This window comes from Bos mutus, chromosome 23 (assembly GCF_027580195.1).
Source record: "Bos mutus isolate GX-2022 chromosome 23, NWIPB_WYAK_1.1, whole genome shotgun sequence".
Taxonomy (NCBI): Eukaryota; Metazoa; Chordata; class Mammalia; order Artiodactyla; family Bovidae; genus Bos; species Bos mutus.
The window spans coordinates 3,017,056-3,036,906 of NC_091639.1; the positions used below are offsets into that span (position 1 = coordinate 3,017,056).

The 19,851-nt window shown below is 46.7% G+C and overlaps 1 protein-coding gene across 8 annotated transcripts in view; it reads left to right on the forward strand.

Annotated features, from left to right (window-relative positions):
* Positions 1 to 19,851, forward strand: part of FARS2 (phenylalanyl-tRNA synthetase 2, mitochondrial) — a 310,923-nt gene that overhangs the window by 43,945 nt on the left and 247,127 nt on the right. For all 8 annotated transcript variants that reach the window (XM_070361056.1, XM_070361061.1, XM_070361060.1 and 5 more), the window contains one exon: positions 5,549 to 6,168. In XM_070361056.1, the coding sequence (XP_070217157.1) occupies positions 5,572 to 6,168 (597 nt within the window). In that variant the 5' untranslated portion in view covers positions 5,549 to 5,571. The remainder of the gene's footprint in view (positions 1 to 5,548; positions 6,169 to 19,851) is intronic.

A 19,851-nucleotide genomic window follows, 5' to 3' on the forward strand; every position in this document is an offset into this window, starting at 1 on the left:
AACTGAGTCCAGTGATGTGTGTGTGTGTGTGTGTGTGTGTTTTAAAAAATCCTTTAAAAAGTTGTGTTTTTCCATTTGTCTGTGTCCATCACAAAATACTTTTCTCTTGAGGACTCCTCTATTCTTGAATAATTAAGAAGTTTCCAGCATGGAAGAACACTTTCCAATCTCTCATTCTTCAAAACACGGCATTTATGAGCAAAGAATGGTATTGCTAGTCATTTCTCCACTGAATTACAGTGATGAAAAGACATCTCTTCTGAATGGGAATGTGGCCTTGTGTATTCAGATAACCATTGTGTTTAGAATTGCCTTCGTTGCTCCTTTTTTCTCCCCCCTTAGACTTAATTTTAATAAAAGACATTATCTACACGCAAGGTGCCGATCACATACGAAGGCTATGGTGTCGGGGGGTGTGAGGGGCTCTGATCTGCGTGCCTGGGCGCTGCCTCTCCTCGGGCCTGCCCTCCGAGCGAGCTGCCAAGCTCTCGCGTAATTGTCTTGACAAGTGTGCACTCCTTCATGGAGCAGCTGGGCCTCTGCCAGCCCGCAGAAGCCAGGCACCCCAGGTGGCAGAGTCCAGTGCCACCTTCTTGCTGGTGGCTTTAAGCCATTCCTTAAACATGTTGCTGAAACCAGTGGTGGATAGATAGTTATTTGAGGTAAGGATGGCATTCATTTGTTCTGGCGGGGTAAGAGCATTTGCGAATGGTAAAGGGTGGCTGGTGTTTCCAAGCTGCAGATGCTCCTGTGTTCCGGAGCCTTCTCTTTCTGCCTTGGGGGCTCCCTTGTGCCACTTACATGCTCCAGAATCCATCGGAAAAACACATCTTGATGGTGCATCTTCAGAAGAGAGAGTTTGTATGCTTCATGCTGTCTGGTGTTAAAGGGCCTGAAGTAGGAAAGCAAGCAAGGTTGTTGAGCCAGTGCCCACGGCCACATCTAGGAACTGGGCACACCAGATGTGGGGAAAATAGTCGTGTCCACACGGGCAGAGCTCAAGGAAGCAGTCTGGGCGCTCCTGGTGCCGCTGTGCGTTCACACGTTCTCCTGGGCGATCCATGTTACTGCAAGTAAGTGATACCCAGACGCGGTGTCCACCTGACCCTGTCCTGGTTATGTGCTGGAGGGAGGCATGTCCATGTCCACAGATGCCTGGGCGATCCGTGTTACTGTAAGTGAGTGAGACCCAGACGCGGTGTCCACCTGGCCCTGTCCTGGTTATGTGCTGGAGGGAGGCACGCCCATGTCCACAGATGCCTGGGCGATCCGTGTTACTGCAAGTGAGTGATACCCAGACGCGGTGTCCACCTGGCCCTGTCCTGGTTATGTGCTGGAGGGAGGCACGCCCATGTCCACAGATGGTTACCTCCCCGTAGGTTCATTTGGCGTGAGAAGTGTGACTCTTTCTGTTTCTATTGGCTTCAACCAAGCCAGCAGGAGGCTGCCCAGTGAATTCCAGAGTCTCTGCAAACAGTATCTTCTCGTCTTTCTGCACATCTAGGCTGGACTCTCTGTGTGTTTTTTTCTTAATAATAAAAGAATCTTAATAAAAGAAGATTTTATTCTTCGTGTGTTGCATAAAACCCCTCCCCAAATAGCCCCCGGTTATTCTCCAGGGTGGAGCTCTCCTGATAACGTGTGGCCTTGTCCCCGGGGACAGACTTCCATTTGCTCAGGGCCTTTCCCTTCTGGTCTTCCTCTCCCAGGGACGGAACTCTGCCTGGGTCCTGGTGACCCTTTGGTAAGATCTTTGCTCTATTTGAAAAGTTTTAGCTGTGTTCTTGGCTTCTTTAACTCCTTCAGTTTGGGTCATATGAACATTCTGTAACCCAATCTTGTTTGTTTGTCTAAAATGTATACATGTCTTGATACAGATCTTCCTGAATTCAGAACTAGCTTCTACTAACATTGCAGTAGTTGCTGTTCATCCGCTCACTCGTGTCCGACTCTTCGTAGCCCACGGACTGTAGCCCGCCAGGCTTCCCTGCCCTTCATTATCTTCTGGCGTTTGCTCAAACTCATGTCCACTGAGTCGGTGATGCCATCCAGCCATCTCATCCTCTGTCACCCCCTTCTCTTCCTGCCTTCAATCTTCCCCAGCATCAGGGTCTTTTCCCATGAGTTGGTTATTTGCATCAGGTGGCCAAAGGATTGGGGCTTCAGCTTTAGCATTAGTCCTTCCAGCAAATATTCAGGGTTGGTTTCCTTTAGGCTTGACTGGTTTGATCTCCTTGCAGTCCAAGGGACTCTTGAGTCTTCTCCAGCACCACAGTTCAAAAGCATCAATTATACTAACATAACATGATGTGTTTTATTTCTCTACACTATTTTATTACAGTTCCCTTCTGAGTAACATCACCTATGAGATAAGAGAGGTGAAAACACTTTAATTGAACCCATTTACTGTTTTGCCATGTAATTAAAATTCCAATAAGCCTGTTAATATGTCAAGCTGAAACTCCAGTACTTTGGCCACCTCATGTGAAGAGTTGACTCATTGGAAAAGACTCTGATGCTGGGAGGGATTGGGGCAGGAGGAGAAGGGGACGACAGAGGATGAGATGGCTGGATGGCATCACTGACTCGATGGACATGAGTCTCAGTGAACTCTGGGAGTTGGTGATGGACGGGGAGGCCTGGCGTGCTGCGATTCATGGGGTTGCAAAGAGTCGGACACGACTGAGCGACTGATCTGATCTGATCTGATTAATATATCAAAATTAAAGAAAATGCTATTTCTAGAAGTACCGAAAGGTCATTCCCTAACACACAGGTGCCTGAAAAAGTAAAACATGTTATTTGTCCTGAGAAAGAAGGCAAGGGGAGGCTAGAAAGGTAGCTGGGTCCCTCCAAAGCCATATGTGAATTTTCTGCTCAGCCATGAGAGTTTTAAAGGGAAAAACTGAAGAAATAATCTCAGCTAATCACTGAGATGGGGGAGCGGTTAGGCTGGTGTGCCAGCTGGTGGACTTCTTGTGATTTTTCTTTAGATGTTAGCTTGTTCTCATAGTTTGTTTGAGAGATTACTGAAGTGGGTGCTAGGGAAGCAGTCTGGTCACCTGTTAATGACTTAGGCTTCATTTCTATTCCTCTGATCTATGGAAAGAACCAAAAGGTTCTTCGCATCAGGTGGCCAAAGTATTGGAGCTTCAGCTTCAGCATCAGTCCTTCCAGTGAATATTCAGGGTTGATTTCTCTGGACCACACGACGTCTTGCCAACAGATTAGGCAAGGCATTGTGTGGTCCAGAGATCTGAAAGGTGTGCTCGGGCTGGATGAATACAACTGGGGGTGTCTGGTTTCAGGTTAGTGACAAGACAAACAGGGCCCCCTCTTCAGAGCTCTTTCCTGCCCGAAGTTGCTCACGGCCTTACTTTGCAGCTTCTTGTGAAAAGCAGTATTTTGGACATTTGCCTACTCAACATTGTGACATCTGTCAAGGAGCCTGGTGACCATGGAGTTTGATGTCCCCCAAGGAATGAGTGTGCAGTCACTACAGAGTAAATGAAACTGATTACACGTAGAATGAACAGATTCTTCCCGTTTCTGAAACCCGAAAGAGCTCAGCCTTGAAACCGCTCTTTCTGCAGCAGCTAATGCTGGAACCGAGGCTGGTAAATCAACACCACGCAATGCCCGTCACTGACTCTGGACCACAGTGAGGTTTGACCGTGAACCTGGAGACGAGACACGGAAGGGTTTCATGTCACTAAAGGAGAGGTTATGCCACGTGACTCTTCTTCCGCCAGAAGCGGACCCAGCAGCGCAGTCGCTAAGCTGGATGAATGTGGGATTGATGACGTGGCTGTGTCACCCGTACTTAACTTCAGCCTGTGCAGGTCGCTCCAGCCGCAGACACACGCGTGGAGTCATCCGGGCAAAATCTGGAGTTCATCCTGCGTTCTCTGTCTCAGTGGGCGACTGTTTTTTTAACAGGCTGGGTTCTTTTTTTAACCTTTAATGGGCCATGTTTAACCTTTAATTTAACTTATATTGTGTCTTATACTGGCAATGAGTTAAGCACATTATGAACAGGATCTTTCCCTAGGAGATAGGTACTGTTTTCTATGAGAAGCCTGAGAGCCAAAAGCAGTCAAAGCCTGTGTGCAGTGATAGCACCTTCCCCAGAAGGCTCCTGAGCGTGGAGACAGCACACGCCTTTGGAGAGAAGAGGCTTTCTTGTGTCTCCCAAGGGCGCTGAGCCGGGTCGCTGACAACCCACCAGCGTGACTGAGTGCTGAGATGCATAAGGCGGCTCGGGCATATTTAAAATTTATATCCACAGCGGTGACAAGCCTGAGCACTGTGGAGGGGAAGACAGATTTCCGCTGAAGCTCAGCCAAAAACACTTTCCGCCACAACTCTGACAAAACAGTGCCATAAATGAACAAATCCAGAGAGTTTCTGGGTTCTGTGAAAACTTCTTACGTGACGGCTCACACACCAGGTCTACGCCCAGGCGTCTAATAAGCCACCTCACAGGTGCACAGGCGTTTAATTCGGAGCTGGGTGTTCTCAGCTTCGTCATCCAGGTGGGCTGTGATGCTGGGGTGCACCCCCGGGGTGCTCTGGATGGTCACTTGGAGCAATGTTGTTCCCGTCTAATGTGTTATTATCATGAAATTAAGTGCTTTCTTGGTAGTATGTAGAGCCTAGAAGTCAAATAACCCACCTACCTGTGGGCTTGATAGTAACTCATTGGTAACTGCCAAGTTTTAGAAGATGGGTTTGGCTGATTTAAGTTCACAGCAATTGTTTTTACCACTGTAGGGATTTGACATCTAAAGCTTGTCATGCCCGAGATCCCCGAGTCCGGGTGAGGATGCCCTGCTCCTGGTTTCCCGTGGGTGTGCAGTGGAAACCTGCTCTTTTACCAAACAGACGTGTCATTGATGGGATCCTGCGATGGTATTAAGTGGGAGTGACATGACCAGATGTGAGGGTAGAAAAGATTTGCATCTATAAAAATAGTTCCAGCTGTCCACTGGTGTGGTCTATCACTCTGTGTAATATTTCCTTAAGCTTTTCACTTCTGTTTTTTTTTAAAAATTACATAAAAATAACCATTACCTAAATTGATGTATTTTATTTGAAACAAACAAACAAAAAGTGTTGTTCATGTCATCTTACAATATAGTGAACTATTCTGGAAGTCACCTTTTGGCAGAAGTGAGCAGAACTTGGTGATTATGAGGATGGAGTTGGGGGATGGCAGTTCAAACCTCCCTCCATCCTTCAGGGCCCGGTGGATGCAGTCACGGGCTTCCTTTCAGGAATGAGACCCCGAATGGAGTCAGAATAAAAGGAGGTCGTCACATCCATAGGTTTGTTCCATGTGAGGGATCCAGGACATGACATGACATGAATAAAGGACATTTTCTTCAATTTCATTGTCTCGAGTGTCCAGGGAAGGACAACTGGAGATTGGGGATCCAAGCATGATGTTCATGATTCTCTTGATGTGGGGGGGGCGGGGTGTGTGCTGGTGGGAGACCGACTCTCTCCAGTGAGAGGTGACTCTGCTGTGTATGTGTCCTCTTTCCAGAACGCGTGAAGGAAGCTGCCGCCATGGTCTGCTGGGCTCTCAGGAGAGTCGGTCTGGCGCGTGCCCACCTGGCCCGGAAGGCCAGCGGAGTCTGCCGGGGCCACGAGCATCAGCCCTTGGGCCCGAGGCCTGCCGCCCCGGGAGCCCCGGGCAGCGCGGTGGAGCTGCTGGGCAAGTCCTACCCTCAGGACGACTACAGCAACCTGACCCGCAAGGTCCTGTCCAAGGTGGGCCGGAACCTGCACAACCAGCCGCAGCACCCGCTCTGGCTGCTCAAGGAGCGCGTGAAGCAGCACTTCTACGCGCAGTACCCGGGCCGCGCGGGGACCCCGCTCTTCTCCGTGTACGACGACCTGTCCCCGGTGGTCACCACCTGGCAGAACTTCGACAGCCTGCTCATCCCGGCCGACCACCCCAGCCGGAAGAAGGGCGACAACTACTTCCTGAACGCCACGCACATGCTGCGCGCGCACACGTCGGCGCACCAGTGGGACCTGCTGCGCGCGGGGCTGGACGCCTTCCTGGTGGTGGGCGACGTGTACCGGCGCGACCAGATCGACGCGCAGCACTACCCCGTGTTCCACCAGCTGGAGGCCGTGCGCCTCTTCTCCCGCCACCAGGTGAGCCGGGCCCCGCGGCGCAGGGCTTCCCGGTTGGTCCCAGCGAGCCGCGCGGGGCCCTGTGGGATCCGTCTTTGGCGGGGTGCTTGGTGCAGGCGGGCTCTGGACATCCTGGCCAGCGTGCTGTGTTAGTAACGCAGGAACTGGCAGGCCTTTACTGCCTCTTGTCTGACTTTTGCCTTCCGGTCCCCACGTGCCTGCCTCTGCGTTTCTCCTGATGAGTGAGCAGTCGGTGGCTCACACTTACCCTCCATTGCAGAGGGCTGGAGATGCAGGGCTGAGACCTCTGGTTGGGTTGCTCCAGTTCCCAGTGAGCAGAGGTCACCCGTACTTGGTGTTGGACACCAGTGGATTTCTTAGGTAGCCCAGGGGCACTGGCGCTCTCTGGCTGAGACTGTAAGGTGCCTTCTTGCCCCCAAGCTCTTTGCTCCGCGTCGCCTGCTGCCGACTTGTGGCTGCTGTGCGTGTTTTTCTCTGTGAAAGGGCTTCGCTGTTCTATACCCAAAGTTTGTGTTTGGGTTCAGAGAGCTTTTTTAATCGGGAAATCTGATATTCTGGTCATTCTCAAAAGCACCCACCTCCTCGCATCTGGTAGCTGACATCCTAACATGTGCGAATCTTTTTTTTTTTTTGGCAATTTGTGAAAATTCCTGAAAGCTTGAGTCTGTTTCCTAAAAGAGTGCAATGTCACTTGTTTTTCATTAACATATTTTTAAACCATCTCTGTTTTTATGTAAGAAACAAATGGAATTAATGAGGCGCAGGAAACATCTTGTGTTACTCCCTTAGTGGTTCTTACAAACGTGTTCACTGAAACAGGAGGAATAATTATTAACAAAACTTCCTCGTGCAAGCATCAGGTCAGTGGGTTGTTGGAGTGAGCAGGAACAGTGTTGGCTCCTCGGGTTGTTGGATATGAGCAGGAACGGTGTCAGCTCCTTGGGTTGTTGGAGTGAGCAGGAACGGTGTTGACTCCTTGGGTTGTTGGAGTGAGCAGGAACGGTGTTGGCTCCTCGGGTTGTTGGATATGAGCAGGAACGGTGTCGGCTCTTTAGGCTGATAAGTAATCATTGCTTGTTGTGTAAAATGAGTCACGTTGTAGGAGACCACTGCCTCAGGGTGCTCAACTCTCCCTGGGAATCTGTGAAAATGCAGAAATAGGTATTAGCTTTGCACAAAAGTCCACCTGTGCTTGATCCCAGAACTGCTGAGATGAGCACTTTTCTATTTGGGAAAGCTGACTATTTTCCACGTTAACTGTTACAAGGATGCAGATTTGTTAGGAAACAGGTCAGAGTCCGGGGAATATGACCGAGTGGTGGAATGTCACCCGCAGTTACTGAGCCAGCAGAGGGGTGGCGTCAGGGAGCAGGTGTCCAGGTCACGGCAGCGGCAGGTGCTCAGCCCAGTTTATCATGTTACAAAAATGAGAAAGGACAGTGCCCACTGGTTGGTGAGCCTGCGAGCCATGGGAATGGCAGTGGAGGCTGTGAGACGCACGCTGGTGTTTTAATGGAGGAAGAACCCAGGGTCTCTGAGAAGGTGGGAAACGGGCGGAGAGGGAATTAACCTCTTCTTGTTTCAGACTTCTGCGGGGTCCAGGCCAGGTTAGCGGGAGGCGGGCATGGCTGGTTTTCGGATGATGTGACTGTGTGTTCTGCCTTGTAGTCAGAAAGACTGCACGCACACATGTACACGTATGTATCAATACAGTAAGGTAGTTCCACACACCTTGTTCCATTTGCTCCTCGTCCTAAAACCCTGCGAGGCGGGTTACTTCCACTGCAGCCACAGGCAGTCTGAAGCCCCAGCAGGTTTAGTGATGCTCAGGGTCTCCCCGCCAGCTGGTGGCATCACTTGAGCATCACCTGTTCTGCCCTGTCGCTTTTCATGGAGGAGTTGCTTACGGCCCAGCCAGGGCTTCAGTTCCAGGCACAGTGTCACGGAGAGAGGACTGTGTTTTGTGGATTCCTGGCCTCAGCTGGTACCAAGTCTGATCTAACCTTAACAATCAAAAAGAGTTTTTTTCCTTCTTTCACTTTATTACTCTCTGAATAGGTTTTTTTTTTTTTAATCCCAATTGTTGTAATCATGCTACATATGTAATTTTAAAAACTGTATGGTCGTTCTTTAAAGCTTTCCTGTTATTTCATAATCTTGGTAATCATTATTTTATTCACTGCGTGGTGTATTTCAGGAAGAAGAGAGGTGAGTCATCAGATGTGGGGAAAAGGAAGTAAGAATAAGCATAGAAATGGATATATGTTATTTCACTATTAGTTGTGAATAAAACCCTTTTGTGTTCCAGAAAAGGTATCAGTATTCACAAATTTAAATGTGTTAAATGTACCGATTTAAAGACATCCATCATCAGCTTGGACAGTTTTCAATCAGAGAATCCTGAACCAGAGTCACCAGAGGTTGAAAGTAAAGGGCAAGAAAAAGGCACACGGAGCAAAAACTTGACAGCAAAGCTGGTAGCGCGGCTACTAACGCTGGATAGAGTGCGTGGGAAAATCGGTAACGCAGCTACTAACGCTGGATAGAGTGCGTGGGAAATCGGAACTGTGGATAAAGAGGGCTGATACGTGGACCGAGATGCTTTTATGACTTAGGAATTTCAATGTGCCCGACATCATAGCCGTAATACAGAAACCAAAACTGAAGAAATCCAAGTTTGAAAAGTTCATTATGATCGTAGATTTTAAATGACTTCAGTCAAAGATTGATGAATTAGCAGACAAATGAGTAAAGATAGAACAAAGCTGAAAAATATGATTAGCATGCTTGATTTGATTGTTTTTAACATTCTGTAACTATGTATGTGTGTTTTTGTTTGCACAGACAGACACTCACACATGTAAATTCTATACCCGAGTGTTAGAGGTGTACAGTCACGTGGGAAAACCTAAAATAAGTTGTCCATGTACTAGTTGACAGTTGAAGTTGTAATAAATGTCAGAGACCCAATAACATTATTAGGACTGGGCCTGGCTGCAATGTAGTTGATGTGGAAAGCAGTAAGAAAAGAATAATAAAGCTTTCCCTGTCTCTAGCTATCTAAAAATTCACAGCTATAGATTCATGGCTTAAAGAGAAATATTAGAGTTATCAAAAGTTACTTATCACTAACTAGCAATGAAAACACTGACTTCAGACTGCTCAGGTGTGGCGAAGATAGTCGCCCTATGATTCTGGTGGTAGCTCTGGCCACCGTGACCACTAACATCACAGAAGGAGGAGCAGCCAGACACATGTGTCTCCTCTCGAGAGAATACAAGGCCACCTGTGAGAAGTCCCGTCAAAGAAAACTGGACCTATATCAGCTCAGCTTGCTGGATCTAACAGTCACATTTATAGAAACACAGAGGACAGAGAAGCACGTTAAACTACATCATGTGGATGCAATGAACAAAATCCAGCCTGGGGAAATTCTCTAGTGATGCTACCCAAGGTGAGGTCTGCCTAACGAAGAAAGTACAAGAATCAAAGCGAGTGATGAGAAATGAGGAGGCGGTCGTGTTCAAGGCTGTTGTCCGAGGACGTCTGTGGGCCTGCACACAGTCCGCCAGTCCTTCCCCGATGCTCTTGGTGAGCTCTGTGCGTTCAGTCTGCGGGGTGGTTTTGCACAGCACCTGTATATCAGTTCCAGACCGATTAGAAACCTAAAACTATCTTTGCCACAGACAGTTTGAGAAGCACTGCCCTTCAGGATAAATGATTCCCTTTCTTCAAATAAAAGCAAGGAAAAAACAATAGCTGGTGCCTATAGGTTAAAAAAAAAACAAACAGATCTCAATCAATCACCACTTGCAGATCCTGTCAAGGGAAAGCATCTTTCAAGAGAAAAAAAGATGTGAGACTGTTGGAAACTTGAACACTAACTGAACATTTGAGTTTTAGGAGTTCTTTATTTTTAGTTTTTGAGTCTGACAGTGATATTATATTTTTATACAGTTATTCTCTCTCAGAGATACATATTGAAATACTGTGAACCAAAGGATGGATTTTCATTAAAATAGTGGGGGACAGGCATTTGGGGATGAATGTAAGAAGGTGGGTCAAGAATTGTCAGTAACTGAAGTCACTGAAATGACTGTTGGATACATGATGAATCATTATCCTCTCAATTTTTGCGTATGTTTGAAATTTTCCTAGTAAAGGTTTAAAGAAAAAGACTGAAGGAAAACACTTCAGGGATCAGTCAGGGATCAGTCAGTCTGTCAATCAAAAAATTTTTTTTTCTGAACATGAACTGGGATCCAAGCTGTGAGAAGGTGTCAGAGAGAGAGAAACGGTATCAGACAGTCACGAGAAGGTTCCTGGTTTCATGGGAAAGTTAGAAATTTAGATTAAAAAGTAGCAGGAGGCCAGAAATATCACACTCTGGGGCATGAGCATAGATTATATTCAGTAGAAAACTGAAGTAGGTTAAAGCTGGAATTAATAGCCTTGCTTCCATCATTCTCAGATGATCTTACTGTGGTGGTGTTTTTCAGCCGTTAAGTTGTGTTCAACTCTTTGTGACCCCGTGGACACAGCCTGCCAGGTTCCCCTGTCCTTCTGGACTTTGCTCCGATTCATGTCCATTGAGTCAGTGATGCTATCCAACCATCTCATCCTCTGCCACCTCCTTCTCTTTTTGCTTTCAATCTTTCCCAGCATCAGGGTCTTTTCCAGTGAGTTGGCTCTTCACATCAGGTGCCCAAAATATTGGAACTTCATGTTCACATCAGTCCTTCCAATGCATATTCAGAGTCGATTTCCTTTAGGATGGACTGATTTGATCTCCTTGCAGTCCAAGGTCTCTCAAGAGTCTTTTCCAACACCATAGTTCAAAAGCATCAGTTCTTTGGTGCTCAGCCTTTTTTGTGGTCCAGCTCTCACACCCATACGTGACTACTGGAAAAACCATAGCTTTGACTAGATGGAGCTTTGTCAGCAAAGTAATGTCTCTGCTGTTAAATATTCTGTCTAGGTTTGCCATAGCTTTTCTTCCAAGTAGCAATCATCTTTTAATTTCGTGACTGCAGTCACCGTCCACGGTAATTTTGGAGCCCAAGAAAATAAAATTAGTCACTGTTTCCCCATCTATTTGCCATGAGGTGATGAGACCAGATGCCATGATCTTTGTTTTTTGAATGTTGAGTTTTAAGTCATCTTCTTCACTCTCGTCTTTCACCCTCATGAAGAGCCTCTTTAGTTCTTCTCCACTGTGTGTCCTTAGAGTGGTATCCTCTTCATATCTGAGGTCGTTGATATTTCTCTTGGCAATCTTGATTCCGGCTTGTGCTTCATCCAGTCTGGCATTTTGCACGATATACTCTGCATATAAGTTAAATAAACAGAATGACAATATACAGCCTTGACGTACTCCTTTCCCAATTTAGAACCAGTCCATTGTTTCATGTCTGGTTCTAACTGTTGCTTCTTGACCTACATACAAGTTTCTCAGGAGGCAGATAAGGTGAGCTGGTATTCCCATCTCTTGAAGAGTTATCCACAATTTGTTTTTATACACACAGTTAAAGGCTTTAGCATAGTCAATGAAACAAAAGTAGATGTTTTCTGGAATTCCCTTGCTTTCTCTATGATCCAATGAATGTTGACAATTTGATCTCTAGTTCTGCCTTTTCTAAACTCAGCTTGTATATCTGGAAGTTCTCAGTTTATGTACTGCTGAAGCCTAGCTTGAAGAAATTTGAGTATAACCTTGCTAGCAGGTAAAATAAGTGCAATTGTCCAGTAGTTTGAACATTCTTTGGCCTTGCCCTTTTTTGGGATTGGAATGAAAACTGATCTTTTCCAGTTTTGTGGCTACTGCTGAGTTTCTCAAATTTGCTGACATATTGAGTGCAGCACTTTGACAGCATCATCTTTCAGGATTTTGAATAGTTCAGTGGGAATTCCATCACCTCCAGTATCAAAAACAAGACCTGGAGCTGACTGTGGCTCAGATCATGAGCTCCTTATTGCAAAATTCAGGCTTAAATTGAAGAAAGTAGGGAAAAACCACTAGGCCATTCAGGTATGACCTAAATCAAATCCCTTATGATTTATATAGTGGAGGTGACAAATAGATTTAAGGGATTAGATCTGGTAGACAGAGTGCCTGAAGAACTATGGAGGGAGATTCATAACATTGTACAGGAGGCAGTGACCAAAACCATCCTCAAGAAAACGAAATACATGAAAGCAAAGTGGTTGTCTGAGGAGGCCTTACAAATAGCTGAGGAAAGAAGAGAAGCAAAAGGCAAGGGAGAAAGGGAAAAATACACCTGAATGCAGAGTTCCAGAGAATAACAAGGAGAGATAAGCAGGTCTTTTTAAATGAACAATGCAAGAAAATAGAGGAAAACAATAAATGGGAAAGACTGGAGATCTCTTCAAGAAAATTGGAGATATCCAGGGAACATTTCATGCAAGGATGGGCCATGATAAAGGACAGAAACAGTAAGGACCTCACAGAAGCAGAAGAGATTAAGAAGAGGTGGTGAGAATACACAGAAGAACCATACAAAAAAATGTCATAATGACCTGGATAATCACAGTGGTGTGGTCACTCACCTAGTGCCAGAAATCCTGGAGTGTGAAGTCAAGTGGGCCTTAGGAAGCATCACTACAAACAGAGCTGGTAGAGGTGATCTTATTGTAAGGTTTTAGGAAATTGGGAAGTCTTGTAGTCTTTCTCAAAAAATAGAAAAAAGGAACATATCAAGGTCATTTCATATTAGACTTGTTAATAACAAACTAGGTATAAAAGACAATATTAGAGGTTTCATCTTTATGAACATGGATTATTCTCATTTTTGATGAACAGGTAAAAATTGTTAAATGAAATGCTTGCAGCTTTACTTCACTGGCTGTTGTGCCCTCCACGTGATCCCTGTGCGTGCACTGCGTCACACCATCCTAACTGGTGTGAGTTAACGTGGTATAATTATTAAGGAAAAGCAGGTGACCACCTTAATAGATGTAGGGAAGCAAGTTGAAGGCATTTAATGTTTTAGGACCTTAAAAAAGCATTTGACGGCATTAATATCTTATGATAAAAACTTTTAGCAAGCTAGGAACAGAAGGGAACTTCCGTAACATGATAAATGGTATTTGTCAAGCACTCACAGCATACATCGTAATTAGTGGTGAGTCATTATAAACACTTCTATCAAATTAGCAGTTCAGGGTTATTTGCCATCAGTGTGTAGGAGGCACTGTTGCAATCTCTGTTCATCATTGTGTGGGAGGGCCTAGCTTACGCAGTAAACCAGAAAGAGAAAAGCAAGTCTAAGCTTTGGGAAACACGAGCTAAAGCTGCTTTATTTGTAAATGGCATGATGGGCTACCCAGGAAGTTGACTAGAATGTCCAGATCCATTATTAGCACTAATTAGGCCATCCAGCAAAGCTGTGGGTACAAAGACAGTACGTCCAAGAATCTTTCTTATCTATGGTTATGACAGTTAGCAAATACAATGAAATAAAGACTTCAGTCATAACATCACCTGCAACTTTGAAGCATCTGGATATCATTGTTGCAGAAGATGTTCAAGGTACTTGTAGATAACATTATCAGATACGATGGAAAGACATAAAGGAAGAGACAGAGGGCCAATATACCGTGTTCGTAGATTCATGAAGATGGTAGCTCTCCCAAAATTGATCTATAAATTCATCGTAAATCTAATAAAAGCGTATTTTGGAGAAGCTGAAGAACCATTTTTCCTATTTGTAGGAAGAGCAAGTTTACAAATAGCCAGGAGAAACGTAAGCGCGCCAGTGTAAGGGGCTGTGCCTTGCCAAGCACCCCAGGTCACTGCGCTCTGGTCGTTGGGGTGGTTTCGTGTTGGCACAAGTGTGGTCAAATAGAGAACTCTCAAAGACCTCGCCTCCTCTTTGGGAATTTGTTTTCACTATAGAATGGAACCGACTTTAAATAAGTGGGGAGATGGTGGATTCCACAGGAGTTGCTCTTAGTTGACCATAGAGGAAAAAAACACCCGCCCTCCACCTCTCAGCACACGCAGAATTCAATTCTAAATCGCTTTACAATCCATCATGAATAGAAAGTCTTCCAGACTTTAGAGAAAAACGTAAGACATTACTGATATGACTCTGGGGGTAGAATACAGCCTCTTGAACTGAGAATTCCTAAAAGAGAGGAATCCTTAATGGAAACAATGTTTTAAGTTGACTCTTAAGGTAAAACTTACGTCTAATAAAAGAATTCTTAAAGGAAGTTAAAAGGCAAGCAGTGGGCTGGGTGGGGAATCTGCTCCACATGTAAGTAACAGAGGATTTGTGTTGATCAGATGTAAAGGCCTCAGTGTGACAATCCGGCAGGGGGAAATCTGACATACCGAGAGTTGGCCGGCACGTGAGGCAGTGAGAAGGCTCTGCGGGCGTTTGAAACCCACGCCTGGAGTCCATCTCCCAAGCCTATAGTTTAGACGCATCATGAGTGCTTACATCAGCAGGTAGGTGAGAATGTTCATAGCACTATGGATCTGGTATGGCATTCGCATGTCTGTGAGAATGAGTAAGTCACAACCAAATACATGAAGATGAATGAACATAGAAAGTAGCATTAGGCAAAGAGAATTATCAAAGCTTAGATATTCTGATTGCATTTGTGTAACACTTAAGTCATGGGTAGAACTAACCTGATATATTATTTAGGGGTTTGTGCACATGTGGAAAAGTTCTGGAAAGCAAATAAACATTAAGTTTGTCGTTACCTGCAAAAGGAGTGGCAGAGGATTGTAATCAGCAAGGGGCTACAAAGTTTTTGGTATAATACTGTTCTCTTTTCTGAAAATGGGTGTGAGTGGTGAGCACAGGGCATATGCTCTTATTATTATTCAGAATGACATACGCTTTTTATGGGCTTCCCCAGCGGCTCAGCGTTTAAGAATCTGCCTGCAATGCAGGAGTTGCAGGAGATGCTGGTTCGATCCCTGGGTCAGGGAGATCCCCTGGAGGAGGGCATGGCAACCCACTCCAGCATTCTTGCCTGGAGAATCCCATGGACAGAGGAGCCTGGCGGGCTCGGACATGACTTAGCGACAAAGCACAGAGGAACCATGAATCTTACGCCCAGCTCTGTGGAGAGCATATAGTTGCCACCACTTTGTAGAGTTATTTGGTAGTTTTCCTTTTTTTCTTTTTCATTGTGTTCTCTATGTGGAGAAGGCGATGGCACCCCACTCCAGTACTCTTGCCTGGAAAATCCCATGGATGGAGGAACCTGGTGGGCTGCAGTCCATGGGGTCGCAGAGAGTCGGACACGACTGAGCGACTTCACTTTCACTTTTCACTTTCATGCATTGGAGAAGGAAATGGCAACCCACTCCAGTGTTCTTGCCTGGAGAATCCCAGGGACGGGGGAGCCGTGTGGGCTGCTGTCCATGGGGTCGCACAGAGTCGGCCACGACTGAAGCAACTTAGCAGCAGCAGCAGCAGTGTTCTCTATGATCTGGCATTTTTCTTTTAAGTGTTAAAAAAAGGGACAAGGGACTGTAATTGTACATTGAGTACTTTATAGCAATTAACATAAATAAGCTAGATGTACCTATGTCAGCTTAGATGAGGTTTTAGTAAAATGTTGAGCGCAACAAATAAATTATGAGTGATACTAAGCTAGGACATCTTTTTAATAGCTCTTTCAAAATACGCCCAGCAATGCCCCACGGTGCTCTCAGTGTGTGCTTAGTCCAGGCTCTCTGTCTGTCTGTGTTTCACTTGCTTCTCAGCTCTTCCTCTCTCTCTGTCTACACACACGCACACCTCAGTCTCACAGTTTTTTTGGTTCCGTAACTATGTAGGTGGGTGTGAAAAAAGTACATGGGAAGAATAAGCACCCAAATCAAGACGGTGATTTCCCGTGAGGTGTAGACAAGGTGAGTGGTCGTGGCAGGTGCTGTCATTGTTTGCAAATGCATCGAGATTTCACGAATTTCTGGAGCACACAGAAGGGTCTGTGAGATCAACGAGTTTGAGAGCCACTGTTCTATAGCTTCAAAACCAAATTTTAAAAAAACTTATTGAGACGTCTCTTTTGTAAAAAATAGCAGATTCCCTGCAGTTGCCAGACCCACCAGAGGGAGCCCATATGATCCCTGCATCTCTGTAATCTGATTTAAATATACTAATTCAGAGGAACGTGCCTGGACCAGCGCTCAAGGAAGCTCCACTCTCCGCTGGTCTCGGGAAATGCCCGTGCTGTCTCTCAGGCAGTGCCCTTCGGGGGCCAGCGAGTGCTGGGGGTGGGGGCGGCGGGGGCAGACGCTCCGGGCTTTACCCTGCGCTCTTGGCTGCAGAGGCTTGGTTTCCTCTGGGTCCCTGCCCCGCTTTGATGACTTCCCTGGGTCGGTGTTATCCAGGGTCTTCCTGTTACATACACTCCTGACAGCCATGGATGGCTCATGTGAGCCTTCCTTCCTGTCCAGTTCTGTCTTCATTCTTATCAAAGACATTCTAAATGCTACTTTCCTTCTCCCTATCTCCCTTCCTCCCTCCCTCCCTCCCTTCCTCTTACTTTCTTTTCATTTTCAGAATGTGTATATTTTTCTTGCCTTTGCTTTCTTGGCTCGTAGTTCTCAAACCTGGGTGTATTAACAGTCCTGGTTCATGACCAAGTTTTTGTTGATCTTGCAGGCAGATTTAAAACTTAAGAGCAAAGCAGCAAGTCTTGCAGAGGCATGTTTACTCACTTTAAAGGCCTCGCCCTTCCTACGGTGATTTCCTTGTACTTTCCTGAGTGTCAATGTATTCTTTCTCTTATGAAGTGATGGTCATAGTATTCAAAAATTTTGCCTCTTTTGGCAAAATAAATTGTTGCCAACCTTTTCTTAGTGCCTTGACTTTTTTGAAGTTTTTGCTGGTCTATGGAATACAAAACTTTAAGTCTTAATAACTGAAGGTGTTGTTATAGAGAAGTTGTAAGTATTTTATAATTATGTAATTCATGAATATTCACATAGAAACAAAGGGGCATGTTTTCATAGAAGACATGAATGAAGATATACAGAGAAGTAAGCTTTTGATATAATTTTGACCATCATTATTGCTATATACTACTTCATTATGACCTCTGTGTCAAGCTCAGATTCCATCCCAGCCCCCCTTTTAATTTTTTAAAGCTTTTTTTTTTTTGCCATGCCGTGCAGCATGTGGGATCTTAGTTCCCCGACCAGGGATCGAACCTGTGCCCCTGCAGTGGGGGCAAGGAGTCTTAACCACTGGACCACCAGGGAAGACCCCACCTCCCTTTTTAAAGTAACCCCTGTGACTCCCCATTTCCCCTGTAGGAGGCCAGGTCGGGGCCCCTCCGTAGCCACTCACTTGTCTGCAATGACTTGATTCTGGTGGAGCGGACATCCTTCATTTAGCCTCCATCGTGGCCCACCCTTGTTAGAAAACCGCTCTCATTCATCATCAGAAAATTCCATTTTCCTCGCTTTGATGCTCTCTCCCACCTTGCAGATGGTTCATTAAAACCCTACTGTTCCTGGGCGGCTTTGCTGGGCGCCCCGCCGTCACTGCACCGCGAGCCAAGGGTAGCCCCTTTATTCTTGCTCTCTCCCCCGAATCACCGTGCTGTCTTTCAGTGAATGACAGGTTTTATCCTCCACCATGTGGTTATTGGGTTTCCTTAATAGCCTCATGCGGAGGGGCTTTATTGAAGGAGTTTTCATTTGGCCTTGATAGATTATAGTCACCATGTTTCCCTAATCTCTTCTTAAAAATCTTTTAGAGGAAGGACTCCCCCTGTCAGAGACACTTAAGCTGAAATGGCTTTTCTTTTTTAAAAAGTCTTTTTCTCTATCCAAATATTTACTTAGGTGTATCTCTTGACAGTGAAGCAGAAGGCAGCTGGTCACAGCCAGGACCCACCACACATTGAACTCGGGTAACAGTTGGTTTCTGGGGGACGGACTGGGGCTTGGAGACCCATCTAAAGCGAGCCCAGTCTCTGTTTTCTGTGGCGCTGAGCCCGTCAGAGGATTAGTTCTTGCTTCCCAGGTGACGTTAGTGGCAAAGAGCCCACCTGCCAGTGCAGGAGACATAAAGATCCAGGTTCAATCCCTGGGTTGGGCAGACCCTTGGAGCAGGGCATGGCAACCCACTCCAGTGTTCTTGCCTGGAGAATCCCATGGACAGAGGATCCTGGTGGGGTACAGTCCTTGGGGTCGCAAAGAGTCAGACACGACTAGAGTGACTGAGCACACACGCATGACAAGGTAGGAGCTACGGTCTCCTAGCCTGAGGTCCCAGTGCTGACCCCTGGCTTACTGCTCTTGACCTCCGGGAGCTCTCAGCACTTACTGCCCGGAGTTGAGGGTTGGTGCACGTCTGGTTTCCCCAGCTGGCCAGTCAGTGCCTTGAAGGTCGCTCTTTCTTCCTTGTGCCTGGTCCTGTCTCTAGCCCAGGGTCCTGCACCGAGAAGCAGTCAGTGGACGAGGCAGTCAGATGCCTCCCTCGTTCTCCAGACGTCCACCGTGTCAAGGATGGCCGCGCACAGCGTCAAGAACCCAGTGGGTCACCGTCCACTTCTCACTCCCAGAGCTGTTACTCCTGCCCCAGGCTTCCCGAGGAGGGCAGGGCTGGACAGCAAGGCAGAGGCAGGCTGTGACTCGATCACAGAAAACTAACATACGGAATTATGAAGTGTAACACAGGGAGCTGGGTGGTGAGGGGCTGGCAAGTAAGACGAGAACCCTGGAGAACATGGAGGTAACGGACCCGGGAGCAGTGGCCGCCCTCAGCCTGGGGCTGAGCCCCCAGAGGAGACCCCCACCCCCGACCACCACCCGGCCCTGGCCCCAGCTATGGCTCCCTGGATGGTGTAGTGGTCTCATGCTGATGGAGTTGCTGGATGTCTACACTCTGGAAGTGACTGGGTATCTGCTTTCTGGGGTGCCAGGGAAGCTGTTTGAGGGAAGGGGTCTTGCAGGAAGCCCTGTGCCATGACACTGTCTGAGATGGGTGCTGGGGGAGACAGTCTGGGGCCAGGGGAGCGGGGCGGGGCTGCTTGCATGGCAGGGCAAGCGAGGCCCGAGGTTTTAGCACGAAGCCCCTCGCAGCATCTCAGCGACCTCTACTGAGCTTAACACCGCGCCACCTGGCAAAGAACAAATGCTTCAAGAGCCCAACTCAGTTTTCGCGGAGCAGTCAATGAAGGACTGGCTTGTCGAGAGGCAGTGGATTGGTAACTGGCAGAGTCAGCTTGCTCCCTCTCCTGAGTGTCTAGAAGGCTTCAGGGAGGCAGGCTGTTATTCACCCAGTGCAGGAGTGGCTGGGGAAAGTCACATTTCAGGAGGCAAAACCATTCGTCCTTGATGCTAGCTCAGGATTTCTGGGTATAATTTCAGTGGAGAAGTCCTCCAGTTCCTGGTCCTCAGTGCCTGGAATGTATGAAGGCCGGAGGGTGGTTTGAAGGGTCAAAGCTCGTGCACCTGCGCCCAACAGCATCCAGAGAGAATCGGGTGAGGTCTTCTGTCTCATTCCTCCAGGGTCTCAGGACAGTCATTGCCATGTCTGCTCCCCACTTGCTGTTGGAGACCAGCAGGGACCTCACTTGGTTTTACTGAATCTGCATAATTACAGTAACAGTATTTTTTGTACCAGCTCAAGTGTTGTGCGGAAGCAGCAGAAATATTTCCACAGTGATATTATGCTGTTTCAC